The sequence below is a fragment of the Caretta caretta genome, chromosome 5 (genome assembly GCF_965140235.1).
Source record: "Caretta caretta isolate rCarCar2 chromosome 5, rCarCar1.hap1, whole genome shotgun sequence".
In the NCBI taxonomy this organism is placed as follows: domain Eukaryota; kingdom Metazoa; phylum Chordata; order Testudines; family Cheloniidae; genus Caretta; species Caretta caretta.
Genome location: NC_134210.1, coordinates 100357551 through 100378767, shown reverse-complemented (window position 1 = coordinate 100378767; position 21217 = coordinate 100357551). Strand labels below are relative to the sequence as shown.

Genomic DNA, 21217 nt, shown 5'->3' with positions numbered 1-21217 from the left:
CGGGCGTTTGGCACTCGGCTAAGGGCCCAGCTCCGGGAGTCAGGAGATGAGGCCAGGCACCGCTCGGCCCGGCCTGGGTCGCAAACGTGACCATGGGCGGTGGAGGCGCCGTCCTGCCCCTGCTGTCACGTGCGTAGTGGGAGGGAGGGAGCCCGGCCGCGGTGTGGGAACGCGGGGGCCTCCTCCCCCCCCCAGCCGTGTGCGCGGAGCTCGCTGGCCGGTGCGGCTTGTGCTGACCCCGGGTGCTCGGGCTGCTGCGGCCGGCCTAGTTCTGCGCACTAGCGGCTTCAGGAGACTAGAGTGGCCCTGTGTCGGCCGCCTTGTAAAACGGGCAGCGTGTGTGTCCCTGGTTATACCTTCAGTGTTGGACAGCGCCTGGCCGGCATTCACAAACGGCTTGGGCTAGGCGCCGGGTACTGGCTAGCTTCCCACGCCTTTCGTGTTCCACATCTCCAGAAAAAAAACTGCTCTAGCTTTATGGCTGGGGACAGAAACCTTAAAACGGTAAATGTAAGGACAGCGCTTTCCTCTTCCTGATTGGGAAACAACTGCTTTTGGAGGTGTGAACTGCCCTATGGATCACAATAGGTTAACACTGACACCTAAAGTATGGCAGTTTAAGCCTCAGCATGAAGTAGTCAACTGCTTGATCATTTAAAGAAGAAACATTTAGGTTATGTGTCTGCTGCACAGCCTGTCTCCCCCTCATCTTCGGGTGCCAAAAGCCCCAGCAACCAAATCTTTAGGCGAGGTCTGCTTTACAGACCACTAGCAGTATAACTGTTGCTTAGTGGTGTAGATTTTTCACACCCCTGAGTGATGAACTTATACCGATCTAACCCCCTGTGTAGACAGTGCTGTGTTGACGGGAAGGCTTCTCTCACCGACATAGCTGCTGCCTCTCCAGGAGATGGACAAACTGCACCAACAGGAGAAGGTCTTCGAAGACATAGTAGTGTCTTCAGTGAAGTGCTACAGTGGCGCAGCTGTACTGCTATACATGAAGACAAGCTGTTACTTATATCCCTGAGCTCTTCTAAGTGCGGCTATGTGTTGTCAGTAAAATCTCTTTTGCATTTGAAAAATTGAAAATGAATGGACAATAGAAGATACTGAATTTAATGTAAAAATAAATGGCACAGGAGGTACAATACTGACTGTACTAATTTTATTAATTATTTGTAGTGCATTAGCGCTTAGGAACTCCAGTAATAGATCATTACTTCACTATGCTAGGCACTGTTCAAACATATAACAAAACCATTGCCCCTACCCCAAAGAGCTCTTTAATATTAGTTTTAATTAAAATTCTCAGATTTTGTAACTATATTAATTTATCATAGAAATTTCAGTCTACTGACAGTCAGGAACTATGCTGCAGATCTTAGATCTGGCTTGCTGTGATATCACACAGGCCGTTGGTGCTGGTTATGCCTTCTAAGATCTGCAACTACAGGAGACAGCCCTCTGCCTACATGAGTCAAATCTGACAGACTTAGAAACGATCAACTGAACAAAAAGTGTTTAAATCAGCCTTGCAAAATTCAACTTATCCATTTTCTCTAAAAGACTAACTTTTTTGGGGTAAAAATATTAAGGATGAAATCTTGGCTCCATTGATGTCAAGAGGGGCTATGCAGTTGATTCAGTGGAGCCAGGATTTTACCCTAAGCTTTTCATTCTCCACAGTCATCGTGGTAAAGGATAGATATGTGCTGCAGCTGGTATATTTTCATTACACTGTGTTAAATGATATGGGATTAGGGTTTTTTTGGCATGTGTTGAGTTTTTCTAGAAAACAATATTTTGAAAAGACTTCAATCTTATCTGCGGTATTGTTAGAAGTATTGGTTTATCATATTTAAAACAATGTCAGAATGGCGCTGAGGCAAATATGCTTGTTTTGCATGAAATTGTGATTGATTTTTCTGGTCCATATCACTGTCTATTAGCCTCAAATGATGGTTTCTTTTAGAACATACGATAATTGTGAAGTGTCTCCAGGACCCCATTTGAACATGATAGTAGGAGCCAATGGAACAGGAAAGTCAAGCATTGTGTGTGCGATCTGTCTGGGATTGGCAGGAAAACCTTCTTTCATAGGGCGTGCAGACAAGGTGAGTGCAAATTTTTGAGATCTAGACATTTCATTTAATAATTTAGGGCCCAGTCCAACAGGAATAACCATAATCCTGGTGCTTTGTAAACTGCAGGTGGATAATAACACCTCAGCAGGTCAATCTGCTGCAGAAACAAAATCTCTCTGAATTGTCCAGCTCTGCTGTAAATCTACAAAGAGATCTGCAGCTGTAATGTTGGTCTTCTGCTTATCAACCTAACTGAGCTCTTGTGTTCAGTCTGGAAGCACTTGATTCATGTTGGTACCTCTTAAAATTTTGTAGCTAACACAACCTAATTGGATAAATTGAAGCATGTAGGAATAGTGGTAATTCTTATATTTTTCTAACTTTGTAGTGTTTCACTTTTAAATCTTTTTTCATCAGAACTTCCAAAATGCATGGAATCTGTGAAAGTCTGAGGTGCTTATCTGTTGATAATTGATATCAAAGGGCTTTGTGTTAGAGAGCAAGTTAGATGATTTTGGGGCACATAATGCTTTTGGGTAAGAGCCTTATAGAGGGTTGAAGTGTGTTATTGACAGCATTATTAGCAATGTGTACACTCTTACTCCAGAATAAGAGTGCCTTGTTCCTGTTATCTTAATACATTTTAGATGTATGTAAGCAGGAACAAATCACTCTTATTCCTGAGTAAGAATGTCAACATAAGGGATTAATTGGGAACAACGCCCAAGTGCAGAGAATCCTTAAATGTAGTTCTTTGGGTAGGCTCTGCACATCCTGTTCATATGTTGCAGTGACACTGCAGCCCTGATAGTGCTTGTTGGAGCATTTTACTGCTACAAGAAGGTTCCACCATCAGCGTATTCCATGAATATGAATATGTAGAGTCCATCTTTAAAAACTCTGTTTACAGGTGAATAAAATTTCATTTTTTTTCTTTAATACACTACACTTTTATAAAGGAGAAGTATGTTTATGGTATGTTGAAAGTGGACCTTTTGAATAGGCAGTAGGATTTTCTAATCTACTTATTTGTTGGTTTGACTTTTTTATATGTGTTTTTGCAAATTAAGAGGGTATATATATTTAAAGTTGGTTTAGTGACGATGGATTATACAGCTGTCAGGCTGAATCCCTTTAATTGTTCCAGACTTCTAAATGACTTTTTCCTCCCCATGCCCAAGGGGTTCAATTTTTTGTAAAAATAGATGGGCTTTGGGCCAAATCAGCATACTCATCTTTTAATCACATTCATTTGTATTTTCTAGCAGTAGGCAATATGACTGTCTGTCTGAAATTCCTTCTTCTGTGTAACTTGATTCAAGGACCAGTCTAATATAGGGCGTCAGTCTTGGAGCAGATCATGAAGGACAAAAAAGAGCCATACTCTCCCTTTCCCCCGTAGAAGAAATTGAAGCTTTGGGGAGGGAAGGAGTGAGGGAGAAGTTTTGTATAAAATTCTAATTTCCTCGTAACAGGATTTCTTTAGTTATTGCCCAGGCATAGTCTTTATTGTAACTACATGTGACGGAATTGTATGCATGGCAGCATTGTAAATTGGTACTAGTTATTCACATACCTATACATTAAATCTAAATTGTCTTAAGTCTGATTTTTAAATATATTTTTAATAGATACCTTTTGTGTTTAATAATCTAAAATACTGGTTCCTGTAACTTTTGCTCTGCAGGTTGGTCTATATGTAAAGCGAGGGTGCTCTAAAGGCTTGGTTGAAATTGAACTGTAAGTACTAAAACCATTTTTGCTGAGTTTATCTTGTGTTTCTGGTTTAATAAACAGATTTGTAAAAAGTTTTGTAGACAGCATCTATTGAGGCACTGGTGATTTGTGGTGTGTAAAGAGTACTTTATTGAAGCACAAGCTTACTATAATAAATTTTAAAGTGTCAGATAACTGGTTTGTAAGAAATGATCCATTAGCTAGCTAACAATTTGTCATTTTCTGCTGCAGCTTGCCTAATCTTTAAGGGAGGCTCCCGGCATGCAGAAAAAGAAAGAAAAGTGGTATATAGAAAGCAAGTGTTTTGACTTAATCGTGTTAGATTTTGGTGTATTTAATGTTAAGTGATTCAAATACTGTTTTATGTAAACACTTATAACCATTAGTATAACATGTAATTATATCCAAATTGTTCTATATTTAATAAAAATAAAATTAAAACTCTTCAGGAACCTTTTTCCAACCTTGCATTGCAACATAACTTTGCATAGTACTTGTTGGGTTCTTGCCCCAAAGAACTTAGACTGCATCAAACAAACAGAAAAGACAACAGGCAGAAGAATAGGGAGGAAGGAGAGGCAGCGTAAAATAATAAAAGGTAGCATAACGTTTCCTGTAGACTAAAAGGAACCAAACAGTTGGCCTCAAACCTGTATGGGGTGGTGGAACAAAGACTGACCCATTCAGAAGAGACTTCTTTGAAACCAAGCACAGGAGGTGATATTAGAAGCTGATTAACTAGTAAACTTGTTGCTTGGGTAGGAAAGAGATGCCACGGTGATAGCTGATTACCAGTGAGGAGGGGGAAAAAACTGAAGGAGGTTATCCTGGATCTTGAGGAAACAGTGAACCTTGGTAGACAAATTGGTTCTAGGACCAGGAGTAACTGACCTGCCAACATCTGCATGTCTTGGTGATGGGTGGGCATCTGGTTGCAGAGTTGGAGAGAGAAAGAAGAAATATGAAATGATTGCTTCCTCAGCGCAAGATGAGGTTCTGTTGTCCTTTTTAAATCAAAGGAGAAAAACTGTAATATGGGAAGGCATGGCTAATGAAAGGGAATCTGTTTTTTTTTTTCTCCTGAGAATGGAAACAGTACAATAGTACAACCATCATCCTAATAAGATTCCATGAGTAATTGTAGGATAATATAAAAGGAAGATGGCAAGGACTGTATTACCAGAAAGAAGGCATGGGGTGGTGAAGGTGTGTGTTTTGTTTGTTAAAGATGGTGCAACAGTCTTTCACCTGGACAATAGAATACCAGACAACACCTTAGGTGAATGGAAAATAATAGGAAAAGGTGGGACTTAAAAAATCTACTTCACCTCAAGTAGATCTTTTGAGATTTTCTTCTTTGTATGTCTTAGTTTCCCCTTCTGGTGTGTTTGAGGATTTACATATTGTAACCTACAGTTTAAAGACAAGATATTGTGGTTTTATAATAGAGATGGGCATTCTGTGTTCTTGTGGAATGGAGTTAGCCAACCTTGTTCGAAGGATCAACCCCTTTAAGAACAGGGGGTATAGTATAAGTGGAACCGGAAGTTAATTATGTATGTGTTTTTCCCCATAGCATGGTGAAAATGCAAGGGGTGGGTGGGACTTGGTGAAGAGGGTCAGAGACCTTCTTGCTTGTGCACCAGGCTCAAGAAGGCAAGGTGGGGTTAGACTATTTGCCCAGAAACTGTAGAGCCTCAACATCTAACTCTGGCCATTCAGCATATGCAATAAAGATCTCTTTTCTACAGTTTTGCCTCACATGTTGCTTATTGGTAACAAAATATGTAGTTCAGTCAAGTGGTAGAATCACTTGAAGGAAGACTGTGAGTAGCCAGTCTCTCACTGGTAAACTACTATGGAGCAACCTCTATCATCTTAATACTTCTTTCAGTCTCCTTCTGGGGAAATGCAGATCCCACAATTCCAAGTTTTAGAACAGGACTGGCTTTTCCTGGAACACAACTTCCCTCAAAGGAATCAGGCTACCCTGTTACACAGGCAAAGGAATGAATGATGGACACTTAGCTACAGCATAGTTTAGGGACACTCTCTTCTTAAAACCCAACAGGAGAAAAGAAATGAGTGCAGTCGCCAATGCAGGTGTAAACCAAAGTCTCTCCAAACACATGTCAGAGAATGAGAATTTTGCTGTCATGCAGAGAATACTGTCTCAGAGAGAGGCCTATCACAATGTGGGTGGTACAGGAAGAGTGAGTTAGCAAAATCCAGGAGGATATTCAAGGAATACATAGACAAGAGAGAAAGAAACTGAATATGATAGCTCTCCAGCTTCTGATAATACAAAATATTGTAAACAGAGGCAGAAAGTGGTAAGGAAAGAACAAGGAATAATAGCACCATATCAAAACTAATCAAGGTAGATCCTAGTACAAGAAGGTAAAGAAAGGCAGAGGAAAGTGGTACAATCGGGACATGCATATATACAGTGAAAGCGGACTCAAGAAATTTTGTGGTTAGTCACAAAGTAGACTGCAAACACTGCATTACTGATGGGATAAATTAATAGATCTTGGAAGAATAAACCTCACTTAGTCTATTCTCAGCATAGTTATGTTTGTTTGAACAAGGTATGTAGATGCTATATTTGATAAAAATAGCCTGTCAAATGGCTTAACTGTAATAAAATCTCGGACAGATAGTACTGCCCTTCCTAAAGCAAGTTTTTTACATAGACTTCTTTTACTGAGAAATCTCATATTACAAAAATTTGTGCTGAAAATGACAAGTTTAGAGTCTCATTAACATCCTTACTGTGAGAACAATTCAATCAAATGCAAAATTTGATGAGCAAATAGCCCTTGTATGATAATTGAAACCAACTCTGCCATCCCATACATTGAACTTTCACAAGTTAAAAAAGCTGAAGAGCTTTGAGTAGGCTATACTCCTCCATCAGGTTTTGAAGTCATTGGGAATTGTGCTGCAAAGTTACTTTTCATGCTTTTGAAAATACTACCCTAAATATGGTGCCTAAACATTTAGCAGCCTAACTTAACGTCCTGTTTTTGAAAAACTTGGCCAGTATATATTTATTTTTAATCACTTAAAAATGAAACTATACTTACATGTTTTATTTTGGAAGTAAGATTTTTGTCACTAAGAAATAGTTTGTAATAAAAATGTTAACTTCTGCTGCAAACACTTGTTTACGTGCTTTACTTGAAGTCATACATTATCTAAAAGCTTATGTCTACTTTAAGGTATGATGTGGAGCTGTCAAGTAGTGCTGTTACCATAGAAATGGGGTAAACAGTGACACCATCAACATGTTAAAATTACCACTGTGAAATATTTGTATTCTTTTCTGTTAGTTTAATGACTCTGTGTATTTCAGGACATAAAATTGGATTTCTTTGACTTCACAGCCTTACAACAACCATCTAAAGGGTAAAACAAAGTCTAATAATAAATTTGTACAGCATGCTCCTGGCCTCAGATGCTAGAGTCAAGCCATATAAAGCATGGCTGAATTTCTTGCCAGCAAGCATTTGATCTTCATTGCAAGCTACATGTAAATCAGAATCAACAAGGTCTAGCAATTGTGAGTCTCCTCAGAATTTCCCAATACATGCAATAAAGTGGTACAGGGTGTGAAAACCACCCAGGTGAATCACATTGGTACCAAGTTCATTTGGGAAGGTCCATTTCACTTGCTGAGGAACAACATAGATAGTCTGAATCCATTTCTGAACAGCATGCTGTTGTCCTAGACCTGCTGACATTTCTTTACATTTCAGCATTGTAGTATAGACTGTGGCCATGGCAGCTGGTTTGGCATCCACAGTAGTACGTTAAGTCGATCACATCAATCATGTCTGCTGCTTGCCTATAAATGTGGCATATTTTGCTCTTTGGAGGTAGAATTAGTGCATAGTTACCTGCCATGTAGTTGCTTTTCTTTGGTGCAAGCTTGTGGTTGAAACCAGTCCAAAACACAATCACCTGAATGTGAACAGTATCACCCATTGTTATATGCGGTGTTGTTGTAGCCATGTTTGTCCCAGGATATTAGAGAGACAAAGTAGGTGAGGTAATAACTTTTATTGGACCAACTTCTGTTGGTGAGAGAGACAAACTTTCGAGCTTTCACAGAGATCTTCTTTAGGCCTGGGAAACTAACTCCAAGTGTCACTGCTAAATGCAAGATTTGAACAGATTGTTAAACATAAGTAGTTAACGCATATTTCAAGGGACCATTAGTTAGTTGGTTTAGTTTCCCAGACCGGAAGAAGAGCTCTGTGTAAGCTCAAAAGTTTGTCTCTATCACCAACAGAAGTTGCTCCAATAAAATATATTACCTCACCCACCTTGTGTCTCTAACAATATCATTGTCATTTGGTATTGGTAGGACATCAGGAGGTGGTAGTCTTAAAAAACCCCAGGAGAGATCAGCTAGTGTTCATTTGTAGGTAATAAGTTTTTCTCAAATACTTTTTCATGGGTAGTCTGTTCTGGAGGTGTTCTAGATTTTTCAAATACTTTCTCTGGGCAATCAGAATTTCTTATGCAATATGAAGCAAGTGTCTTTTCTTTCCCATGGTTCACTGGTATTTCTTGTGATGCTGGACTGTCTGCAGACTGTTCTTGAAATACCACTCTAGCCATGGAGTAGAAGGCCTTTTTTCCATCAGTGGTCTGTACATTTTTGTCTATGGGTATATCCAGGGCTGGCTCTAGGTTTTTTTGCTGCCCCAAGCAAAAAATTTGCCGCCCCCAGCTCCGAGAGCGCAACTGCCCAAGCATGCGCGCAAAAAAAAAAGTCACTGGAATGCCTCCCCTGGAATTGTGCCGCCCCCAGCACATGCTTGCTTTGCTAGTGCCTAGAGCTGGTCCTGGGTATATCTACACTGCAATAAAACACTTGCAGCTGGCCTGGGTCAGCTGACTTGGGCTTGTGGGGCTTGGGCTCAGGTTGGAGGATTATACTGCAACTTTATGGATGCTTGGGCTGGAGCCCAGACTCTGAGACCGTCCCCTGTCATAGGGTCTGAGAGCCCAGACTCCAGCCCAAGCCCAAATGTCTACACTGCAATTTTATAACACTGCAGCCTGAGCCCTGTGAGTCCAAATCAACTGACCTGGGCCAGCCAAGGGTGTTTTTTTTTTGCAGTGTAGACATACCCTATATTATTATCTCCTTAATGGATGAGAATTCCAGCAGCATCAAGTGGTACAACTCCATTTGGAAAGAACACACCTCCTGGAGTTTTTCTACTTCAGTTTTTGGAGCACTAGTGATGGACCACCTCAGCTCATCATGGACTCTGCATCAGTTATGAAGCTGTAGTATGTCAATAAATTGGAAGACCCAAATTCATGGTGAGATAATTTTGGAACTGTTAAATATATGCACTCTGCAATTGAGAAGCATCTTCTTTGAATGTCTTCTGAAAGAAGATATTCATTGCTGGCTGAATTATATATCTCCATCAACCAAAGGACAAACTCCTGTATCAATTGGGGCACAAAAGTAGCTGACCTCGGTAAATGACCATCACCTGGCTTTGGATAATATTCTGAGGCTTTCATTTCAGCTATTTCAGACCAAAGGATTGAAGCACCATTATGCAAAATCACTTGTACGTTTGAAAGCAGTTCATCAGGCTTACTCTCCAAAAGAACATCCCTAAAATCTTTGGAAGACTTGAGTTCCTGCTTCAGATTACTAGCAGCGTGAATAGTATCAGCTAATGTTACTGTGCTCCACAGAGCAATGGTAGACTTGTCTTGTCCATACTATGCATGGAATGAAATTGCAGAACCATAGTGTTTTTCTGATTTTTTTTCCCTGTCATTTGCTACTCGAATGGTTGCAGTTTCTACATCTGAATGAAGCAGAGCTTAATATCTTTTTAGCAGCTTGGACAAGAGAAGAGCCTTCTGGTACATAAGATCATTGTCTATCTCTTCAGTCAGGTGAAGAAATGCAATGTCGGAAGGTGAATATTGTTGCAGTGTAACTGGATGGTTTTGCTTTGATTCGTTTCCTTCAGATAGGAAGAAAGGCATGTTGAGTGCTAAACTGCATTGTTAGCAATTAAGTCTTCCACAGATATTCTGCACAATGTGTCGTCATCTACTCCTTGAAATGCTGCCTCCATTAGATTTGTTGCTCTCTTGTCTGTCTTGTGTGTGTTTTCTCAAGCAAACAATGCAACAGGACCAATCGCTGCAGGACGTGCTTGCTGTGGTGGCAATAGAAGCAGGTGAACATGATGCTCTCTGATCAGATTCAGTCTTTTTTTCTTCCATTGGTTCAACATAACTCTGACATGCCAAATTCAACTTGCTTGCATATTTCTGAAAGCAGCCCCTGTGACAGAGCATTCGTGGCACGTTATCCAAATTAGAAAACTCATCCGGTAGCCACCACTACAGTTAATCTTTCCTGGATTCTGCTGCCAAAATCACAGAATTCTGTCCAGCACTGGTACCTCCTGACAGTTTTTTGCGTTCTTTTGTTTTTCTTGACAAATAAGACATTTTTCAAAGTTTGTGAAGTCTTTTTCTCTTTGATGGAAGCTTAAAGGGGCTTATACTGCCATGTCTTCATATACTGTAACTTTCCTAGAGAGATAAAATTCCCAAAATATATTGTTAACATTACCACTACCACCATTTTTCATTTTGTACAAGTATAGACTTGTGCTAAATTAGATAGGAATTAATGCTAAATGTTAGTATCAAAATTACCATTTTTATTTAGGGGTCACTTTGACTGAAGCCTTGTATGAAATTGTGTATTGTCATCTGTAACAGTAATACTGACCTGTGTATAAGTGTCACTGAATTAAAAAGCTAGTTTATAGAATTTCAAAGGCTAATGGTACATGCAAAGGCAATTACAAATTAAAACCTCCCATCAGGCAGACTAGATGCTACATTGTATGTACTAAAATTTACAATGGAGAAGCATTAAATTAGAAATTCATTTAGGTTTATATCTGCCCGCTATCTGGTACAAACTATGGGCATGCAATCATCAGCGTGAGATTGATATGGTCAGCAAATTTTAATTGAAAGTATAGAAAATATTATTACTTGTGATATATATTTTGACAATTAAGAATATGCAATGCGAAAACATTTCATGTTATATTGCAGAATGTTGATTTTTTGCCATATCTAAACAGCTTCATTGGAGGGCAGCTTCATCGGCCCATGCAAAACCAGTAAAAATCTCTGTACGCTTTTCTTTAGTATCTTTGATCAATAAACACCACATTAAGGTGTCGCAATTGAACTAAAACTGTCGTCCTAGTCATGTTGCAGTGTTTCTGGAACTGTGCAAAAAAAAATTAACACTTTTTCGTCATTCTGCGAACCACTGTTTCATCTCACCTGTAGACCTACAGCACTACTTGGCAGCTCCACATTATACCTCATCTAAACGTATGTAAAATAAGCTTCCAAATGATATAGGTATGTGTAGGGTGGGTGCATTTAACTCCAAAAAATATGGCCTTTTTTGTAGAATTGCTACTTACCTATAAATCAATTATTTAAAAAAAATCAGATTTATTTAAATCGGATTTTTTTCATAATTTTCCTCAATCATTTTATCTAAATTAAAACTATCTTAAGATACATTATAGCTCAGAGATATCTCCTCATGGAATAGGAATTATTAATTCTATAGTATGAGACAGTATATTCATGTAATGTTTAAAAAGTTTCGTAAATGAGTTCCAATAGTTCATGGATTAGGGACCCAAACTTATGGGGTTCAAGGGGCTTCTGTGTAGATTATTTAGGTTAATCTTTCTATTTATCCGGTGGGACTCAGTGCTCAGTCTAGAAGATACCGTCAGAGATGCTTAGTTTTGCAGTTCTCAAACTGTGGATTTGTGTCTCCAGAGGTAACATGCTTGTTAACAGCAAAAATGTTTTTAAATAAATAAATACTATATAGAGGTGAGAAATAACAGACCTCAACTCTATTATCCCTCTGCAAATTTGTGTACACAGAGACAATCCCTTACCTCTCTCTAAAGTGAGGAGTTTCAAAAAGTTCAATGAATAGAAGATTGTTGGGGGTGGAATAGATCTGGACAAGGAGAAGAAGTCTGAAGATAAATGTGAGACGCGAGGAACATACACTTGTTTTGTTAAAATATTATATGTTTGCTGTTGAACTAAAAAATCCAGAATACTTAATGTTGTTGTTTTAGTTAAATATAACAAATTAAATGTCCGTCTGTTGGTGATCTCCTCCTAATGATTTCATAAATATCTGTTTCAATTACCTTTGGTAAATGAAATAACCAAACAATCATTCATTTTCTGATATAGTTGTAAAACTAATTTGAAAAGTTTTCAAAGTAAATTGCTGTTTAAAAATGCATAGTGTATACCTTCTAAAAATGAAACCTACCTCTATCTGAGTTGTGAAGAACATGTATTAAGGTTATAACAACCAACAAGAATGCACTTTTATGTAGAAAACCATGATTAAATCGAGTCTTTCTGACTAGTGATTTAAATCAAATCCATCCTGAGTAAAGTGCTATTTTATGAATGAGGAGAGAAAGGGACAGGCTAATGGCATACCACAATTAGAGCACAAAGTGAAATGAGAGAGAGGATGAATAGGATCACTGGAGTCTGGAATAGTATCTTATGTAGATATCCAGTTTACTCTGTGAAAGTCATACATTTCTGTAATTTTTTTGATTTTAACAAAAGTGTAGGAAAACATCTAGCTAAGATCAAATGTAGAGAACCAGGCACCAGGTTAAATGGTGCAAACAGGGCTTGAGACATTTCAGACACCTACTATTCAGAGGATTATCCAATAGCCAATGGCTAATATAAAATATAGATATGGGGATGAACCAGCAAAGAACTAGTGAGAATCTGTCTCTTTCCCTCCTTCCCCTCTTCTGTAAATGGAGAGGGTGCTGTTCCCAGAAATTGATGGTGGAACTCCATTTTTCACATCTGTCTGTGGCTAGGAGTTTCTGATCAATTGGAATTCCCTCACTTTCTCCATGCTACATTTCTTATCTTCCTTCACCCAGAGCTTCTTGGCTGTTGTGAGGGCATAGTGGAGGGAGTGAAGACTAGCTCTTCAGTTTCTTTGAATCCTCCCTTCCACCGTACCCTGATCCCAAATAGCTATTATGCTTGCTCCTAATGTTCCCAAGTAGCAGAGTGACCGTGATTCTTGACAATTTCTTACTCTCCTCCAGGGATCTTAATAGTAATTTCTGAATCATTAACAAATTTGGTCATTCTGTTTAGCAAAGTTGTGAGCAGCAGCAGAATACTAATGTTTGTGGACTTGTGAAGACAACTTTCTGAATGTTAACTAGGGCAATGATCAGCTTTAATGGCTAAATCCTTCAAAATAACTTAAATTCTGCAGAAATGGGATACTTAGACCACCTCTGTGGCCAAGGATAACCTTTTGCTTCATGGAGGGGAGAGGATTTTCAAAACATATAATGAAGGGGTAGTCTTGGACACACATTAACTATACTGCCAAAGTCAAAGGATGCCTGCAAGCCATAAAGAGATCCCCTTAATGCTTTTCCAGGCTCAATTTTTCAAAACTTGTTTAGTTCCCATTTAGCACCTAAATGAAGTGGCTGATAGAGTTCTCAAATGCTCACCACCCGTGGAGGAACATTTCTGAAAATATGACAACACTCAGGACTAAGCCTGTTAGGAAACCTGACCAGTTCATTTAGATGCCTAAATGGGAATCTCACTCTTTTGAAATCCTGATCCCAGTTGTGGGTGCTGAGCACATCTAAAAATCTAGCTCGAAATCTTTTGAATTTTCCACTCTCTCTCATAGAAAAGATCAACCTAATAAAGATACTACCTGTCTTACAAATTAACTATATTGCAGCACATAACCTTTCATGAATCTCAGCATAGTATTTAAAGACGTTGTTTCGATAAGAAGCGGGACAGAGGACAGACCTTGCATGAGCCCTGTCAATACAGTGATCAAGATAAGATGGGATTTGGCTCCCAAATACAAAGCTATATCTTTGGAGGGTCAAAGTGAGACAGTCTGGGGCATTTGGTGCTGCAATGCGTCTCCAGGTCACGCTTTTCTCTGGGAAGGAGTAAGGCAGGTCAAAGGAGATAAATTAAGTAACCCAATCATATCTCACTTGAAGTATGGAGAGGGTCTTATGGTCTGTGGAGACCTTTAGTTGCAGAAGTCCAAATTTAATTCAGTACTTTGTTTAATAGGGTAGTTTTCAGATGAAAGATTAGAGAGGAAGTGATCAAATATGGGACTATTTACTGATGGGACGCCTAATACCTCTTAGAATTTGAAATGTGTACCCCTCTGTGCCAGCTTGGGTGAATTTGACTCTAGGATCATAACTAAAATCAAGATTATGATGTATACAGTGGTGAAGTATTCTTGACTGGGACTAATGGAATATCATTCATGACATGGTAGGCATTTATAAGGAAAGGCATAGGGTTCACAAAAAAGGTATTCACATCCGTATCCCACTTACATGTTAGTGCTGCTTTCCATGCAGCCCTTCATGCTTGGAACCCCACCTTCTCTTTCAAGATCTGCTCCTTTTAAGTCCCTGCTTAAAATACAGTTTTTCCAAAAGGCCTTATAAGCCCAATTATCTCCTTTTAAAGAAGTGTTAACTGAAAAGATACTAGAAAAATAAACTAAACCAAACTAATGGCAATTTCAAGGCCACATGCTGACTTCACTGCTTATTTGCTTGCTGATACATCTCATCCCCCATGTTTTGCTAATTAGATGGTAAGCATTTCAGTACAGGGATTTTGTTTGCATATTTATTCGTAAGGTATCTGGTGTACTGTATTTTTAGTGTTATAAACAGAAAATAAAGAAATATTTGTTAGTTTAGTGGTATAATGTTTTTGTTTTCCTCAGGAATGAGTACAATACAAATGGAATATAGGCATCTAAATCTGTACTGTGCGGTAACAGACATTTCAGATGTTTTAAACTATAGCTATGTGTGTTTTTTAAAAATTTATTTGCACAATTACTTGAAAACTTGTTAAATGTTGCTACTGTTCACACTTGTAACAGTTTTTGAAACAGTTACATGGATACATTCACATGAGTACTATACTTACATGAATAATCTCATTGGCGTCAGTTGAGTGAAGATTTTTTAGGAACTAATGGGTCTAGTCATATGAGCAAGGAGTATTTTTGTGAGTAATGGCTTGTATGATTAACTCGTTACCTTGGATCATTAGATAATATGCAGCAATTCCTATTACGTTCCTGAATTAGGATATATCTAATAGCTAGTAATTTTTAACACTTTAAACCTGTTATTCACTTGCTAGTGATTAGTCATTATCATCAGAAATTGTGGGGCTTTTTTATTTAAAGCAACAAGATGTGTTACCAGTGCAGTCTGCGTGTATATTTCCAAAGTTGCTAAAAGTGTAAATGCTTAACATCTTTTTTCTATTAATCAGGTTTAAGACTCCTGACAATCTCATTATCACACGTGAGATTCATGTAGCAAACAATGCATCTGTGTGGTTTGTCAATAAAAAGCCCTCAACACTGAAAATAGTAGAGGAGCAAATTGCAGCCTTAAATATCCAAGTGGCCAATCTGTGCCAGTTTCTTCCTCAGGTAGGAGAGACAATAACAGATAAAAATTGAGTACTGCTTGTTTTTGGTGGGGGAGAGGGAAGGAGGGAGAAGGGGATTGTGACTTTTAAAATTTGGCCTTTTAGTAGGGCGACTAGAGGTAGCTCTTTGGAAGGCCAAAAAGGGTTTAAAAAAAACCAAACCCCAATTTTAACCATTTTTATGTGTGCGGGTGTGAATGGCATGCATAATGTTTTAAGGCTAGCTAATTTTGTCAAATTAGGTAATCTTCCATAAAAAAGGAAGCATGTGTTGGAGATGGCATGGTCCAATGGATAGGGATCAAGTTTAGGAGGCTGGAGGCCTGCACTAGGCTTGTTATGTGATCTTGGGCAAATTACTTTTTTCCCCTGTACCTTATTGAATTGGGGATCATGGTATTTGCCGTAGTTTGGAAAGTGCCTTGCATCTATGGATGAAAAATAATCGAAACTATTAAGTATCTTTAAATATAGAAGATACATTCTCCGAACAAAGCCAGGAGGAACCTGGGTATGTTTGGGAAAAGAAAAGTAGCAGAGAGCTCCATCATGTAGGTAGTTGGCTTCCTAGTATGTCTGAACTTGAGAACAGACACATTTAATTAGACACTCTCTAGACTAGGGGTAAAAAGTGTCATTTTAAAACATGTTGGCCGACATATTTTAATCAGGTGGTGGTTAAACTACGTTTATTAATGAGGTCGCAAATTTTTTTTTTTTTAAATCAGTTTTTCACTACTCGACCTTAGCGGGAAAATGACGTTAAAACAAATTCTGGGAATGTGGCAGAGTGAAATTTTGAGCACTTAGGTTTTCCAGGGTGTGTGTTTTTGTTTGGAGAAGTGTTCAGTGATCACCGGAAAGCCATGGACAATATTTGATAGCAATTAGATTTTTCAGCCAGGAGAACTATGACTATATCATATGTTAACTACTTGTCAGGATACTGTGGGCATTTTGAAGGATTTTGGATAACAGAGTTACAGGGCTGGCTGTAATATATAACTGAGGTGCACATTTAATAATAATTTATGCACTAACTTCCAAAGCTGTCTGACATGTAACTGTATGTTGTATGTGCATATTAGCTTGAGATAGACCAATATATTGCAATAAAATAATACTTTGTTGCTATAACATAACAGACCTGCAGCATCCTTGGTTTTTGGTTTCTGCTTTGCAGGACAAAGTTGGGGAATTTGCAAAACTGTCCAAGACTGAGCTTCTTGAAGCCACAGAGAAATCAGTTGGCCCGCCAGAAATGTACCAATTCCACTGTGAACTAAAAAACTTCAGAGAGCGAGAGAGAGAACTTGAGGTAAGTACCTACATAGTAGAGGGACAGTGGTAGGAGGGATTTTCATAGACCTTCCAGTTTATTTTTGTTTTTAACTATGATCAATAATAGGTAGATGTCAGGTAATTTTTGTACAATATGATGCTTTTACAAGAGTAATTGTTTGTTTCTGACATTATGCTCACTTGTACAATGGCATAATAAGGAAGTATTCATATTTAAAAGTTGGGCTTCTGGCCAGGGAAGATTGTGTCAATATTGAGTTAACTGGCCAAGCTTGCGAAGGCCTTAAACTCAGTTCAGTGGCATTTGTCTTCTGTATGTAATACAATAATGTTTGAATGCCACATCCAATTATTTCCAAAATTTCAGGGAATGTTCTAGGCATAAGTGTCCAGAACATTATTGATATGGGGGGAAATCTGAAAACTCCAAGGGGAAAATTGGGTGCACATGAAGCCTCTCCCATCTCATTAGTACAGCCACAGCTTCAATCGCTTTTATGCCATTGTCTGTAGATCAAACAACTAATTAATGACACCCATTAATGCTTAACAGCATAACAATACCCTATCTCATCTCTGCCTATCCTCCAAATAAAGTTTAGTACGTTGACATTTATCTTCCAGTTATAAAGAATAATAATGGTGAGAGGAATGGGGCTGAATGGGGGCATGCACACAGTTCCTAACTTAAGGGGTAGAATATTATATGACAAACAGTGACATTGACTAGGCACTATGGCGATACCAAGTTAATAATAAAATGTCACTTTGTTTGCCATATAGTATCTGTTAATCTAATTAAACAAGATAGATAAAGGAATTATAAAGAGGTGCAAAACTAACAGTTATAAAATATCTCTTCTTAACTGAACTAAATATCTCTACTTTCATTACTAATTAGAATTCATTCAAGAAAGAGCAAACTGTGTAATGTAGTAATGAAAAATAGTTCCTCGCCCTCTCCTGTTGACCACTAGAGAATAATTTGTTTGATCAGAAAATGTTGTTTTTTTTTTTTTAAAGATTAGGTGTGTTTGAATTACTCTTGTTACTTGTTGTTGTAGCCATGTTGATCCCAGGATATTAGAGAAACAAGGTGGGTGAGGTAATATCTTCTATTGGACCAGATTTTGGTGGTGAAAGAGAGACGCTTTCGAGTTTGTAGTCTCAAAAGCGTGTTTCTTTCAACAGAACTTGGTTCAATAAAAGATATTGGTTCATCCATCTTGCATCTCATTACCTGTATCAAACTTGAGTTTCCATGGCACAATTATGTGGGAAAAGTTGTCCTGCACCTTCCAGTACTGTTGGCTATAACTAGGTTTGACTCTTCCTTTTTTGAAGAATGAAATTTAGTTGCAATTAGAACACAACTAAACTGTGCTAAAAGTCTGTCTAATCCTTAATTTCTGCTCAGTTGACATACTTTTCATAATTTCTGCATACCACTTTGTATTTACTTATTTTAATAGAGTAAAGTAAATGTAAAATATATTTTCTGACAGAATTCATTGCAAGAGAAAACTAATTTCTTGGAGAAAATGAAGCAAAGAAATGAACGGTATAAGCAAGATGTGGAGAGATACTATGAACGCAAGCGTCATCTAGATTTAATAGAGATGCTTGAGAGAAAAAGACCGTGGGTGGTAAGTTTTCCCCCAGTTTTTCTGAAAAACTGTTATAAATCTGCCATATTTTTAAAAAGAGAGAGTTACTATGCAGTGAAATAATTTTTTCCAACCCAGAATAGCCTGAGCACTACCAACATTATAGAAAGTGTATAATTGTCCTGAAACATTGTGTTCTACCCCTGGCCTCACTTAGCTTTTGCCTAGTTGCACCTATTGCTTCAAGCAATGGCTTTGCCTTCCTTTTAAAGCATGAAGTAGTAGTGACTCCCTCTGCTAGACCAATCATTCAGTATTGTATTATTGGGTGGTGGTATTTCCAAGCAGCTGATCACCTTGTGCCCTACAGCATAATGAATGATCGGTCTTTTTGTTGCTTCAGAAGTAAGCCTTGCAGTGAGTTTCACAAATTGTTTTGTCATACAAGCACCTAGCACTGGAGATAAGTGCTTTAAAGAAATCAAAATAAATAAGAGACTTGCTGGGTTAAAGGTAAATCATTTTGGCTTACTTAATAACCATCCTCTTATGTCCACAAGAGTCTGAATTATTTTGAATTACGAAATGTAATATTTCAAAACGGACTCAGATTTGGAGAATCAAAGGATCATTTAAGCTGGGGTTGTTTAGTATTTTGAGGCATTTGTCATTATTATATTTACTCTGCTTTCGTGCCATCGATTAAAGTTTCCTTCATGGGCTTGCTTAATGAAGTATATGTGGCAAGTTTTTGGATCTCATTCACACTGACTGAAATTCACAGAGGGTGCAGAAAGCCTGGCACTCTATAGTAGGTTAGCCATGTAGTGGCACTGCATGTAGGGAGTTGCAGGTGTAGCAACCACACAGAAGCTCCCTATACATTAAGGAAGAGGCCTCCATGCCAGCCATTGATCGGTAGACTTGAGGAGGGGCAACAGAATTCATAATTATGTGACTCAGGTGCCCCTAACCCACAGTACAAATGGTATGAAGGGACCGCTACTGGGGGACAAGGGCTATAGCCTTCCAACCTGGCAGCGGAGGATAGACTTTGCCCTTTTCTTTTATGTGGGTGAAGTGAATTTCTCCTCTAGTGGTAGGGGATACTTTTTACTCCTTAACTGAGTTATCTGTTATCTAAACAGGACAGCTACAGGCGGTGCACAGTTAATCAGGAAAGATCATTGACATCACTGTCATTGGGGCAGTACTTTGAAGGCTAATCAGTAGTGACTAAGGGGAAAACTAATTAATGTTTGTCATAACACAAATATTTCTGAATTGACTCTTATATTTGGAAACAAATGGTTCTTTGAGTAATGCCTTTGTAGATTCACACAGCTGAGACACACCTGCACACTTAAATTTTCCCAAGAGCTCTGTAGAAATCATTGATCACACTTTTGCCATCCTGAACATTTGGGTCTAAAGGTGGACAAGAAGCAGTCAGCCTGACCCCCTACCTGCTTGTGGCTATCCCTCAGAACACTGAATTCACTTACATAGTGGATTTGAACAGAGAAGACAAGTACCTTTCCATCCATTGAATCCCAGTATAGTAATGGCAACAGGTGTCTCTACCACGGGTTGGAGTGCTCACTTAGTTAAGTCACAATTAACTTTCTGTAAGTTGGCAGATGCCAGGTTACATACCATTGTACTGAGACAAGTGGTTTAGTTGGCTTCTCAAGTCTATTATCCATCAAGTACGGAATCAGGTAATACAAATATTTAGCCGGCAGTAGCATGAAGATGAACTATATGATCTACCAGGGTCGAGCCAGATCTGCTGTTTGTAATAAAGCTATTCCTTGAGGAGGCAGTGCATTCAAAAATCTTGTCCTCAGCACTGTTGGCCTGTGAGGCATATAGAGTACATTAGTCCACAATCTCAGCAGAAATTTCACCTTCTAGCACATAAGAACATAAGAATGGCCCCACTGGGTCAGACCAAGGGTCCATCTAGCCCAGTATCCTGTCTTGCGACAGTGGCCAGTGCTAGGTGCCCCAGAGGGAATGAACAGAACAGGTAATCATCAAGTGATCCATCCCCTGTTGCTCATTCCCAGCTTCTGGCAAACAGAGGCTAGGGACACCATTCCTGCCCATCCTGGCTAATAGTCATTGAAGGACCTATCCTCCTTGAATTTATCTAGTTCTTTTTTGAACCCTGTTATGGTCTTGGCCTTCACAACATCTTCTGGCAGAGTTCCACAGGTTGACTGTGCGTTGTGTGAAGAAATACTTCCTTTTATTTGTTTTAAGCCTGCTGCCTATTAACTTCATTTGGTGACCCCTAGTTCTTGTGTTATGAGAAATAATAACACTTCCTTATCTACTTTCTCTATACCAGTAATGATTTTATAGACCTCAATCATATCTCCCCTTAGCCGTCTCTTTTCCAAGCTGAAAAGTCCCAGATTTATAAATCTCTCCTCATACGGAAGCCATTCCATACCATTCCAATAATTTTTGTTGCCCTTTTCTGAACCTTTTCCAATTCCAATATACCTTTTTTGAGATGGGGCGACCACATCAGCACACGGTATTCAAGATGTAGATATACCATGGTCTTGAAAGTAAAAAGTGCTTTGTTCCTTGTTTCTGACATGGGAAAATCCTGCAAATAGATCTATTGGCAATGAAAGAGGATGCCACCCTCTGTCTTTGAAAGAGGAAGACCTTATTTCCCCTCTCATGTTTTCTTTTCTTTATGCCTTAACTCCAATACCGCTGATCCTGAGAATAACGGAAAATTAGAGAGGATGGAGAAAAAGTGCTTCTGATATATTCAGTACCAATAAGTCCAGTTGGGGGCTAACCTGCAGCTTCCATCCTCGTCTT

General features: G+C 38.8%; 1 protein-coding gene across 2 annotated transcripts in view; it reads left to right on the top strand.

Annotated features, from left to right (window-relative positions):
- SMC5 (structural maintenance of chromosomes 5) overlaps positions 1 to 21217 on the top strand; it is a 77079-nt gene that overhangs the window by 438 nt on the left and 55424 nt on the right. Inside the window, exons 2-7 of one of the 2 annotated variants that reach the window (XM_048850433.2) lie at positions 852 to 1055; positions 1976 to 2117; positions 3775 to 3827; positions 15300 to 15462; positions 16645 to 16779; positions 18269 to 18409. In XM_048850433.2, coding sequence (XP_048706390.2) covers positions 852 to 1055; positions 1976 to 2117; positions 3775 to 3827; positions 15300 to 15462; positions 16645 to 16779; positions 18269 to 18409 — 838 coding nt within the window. The remainder of the gene's footprint in view (positions 1 to 851; positions 1056 to 1975; positions 2118 to 3774; positions 3828 to 15299; positions 15463 to 16644; positions 16780 to 18268; positions 18410 to 21217) is intronic. The other variant, XM_048850434.2, reaches the window with a different exon arrangement.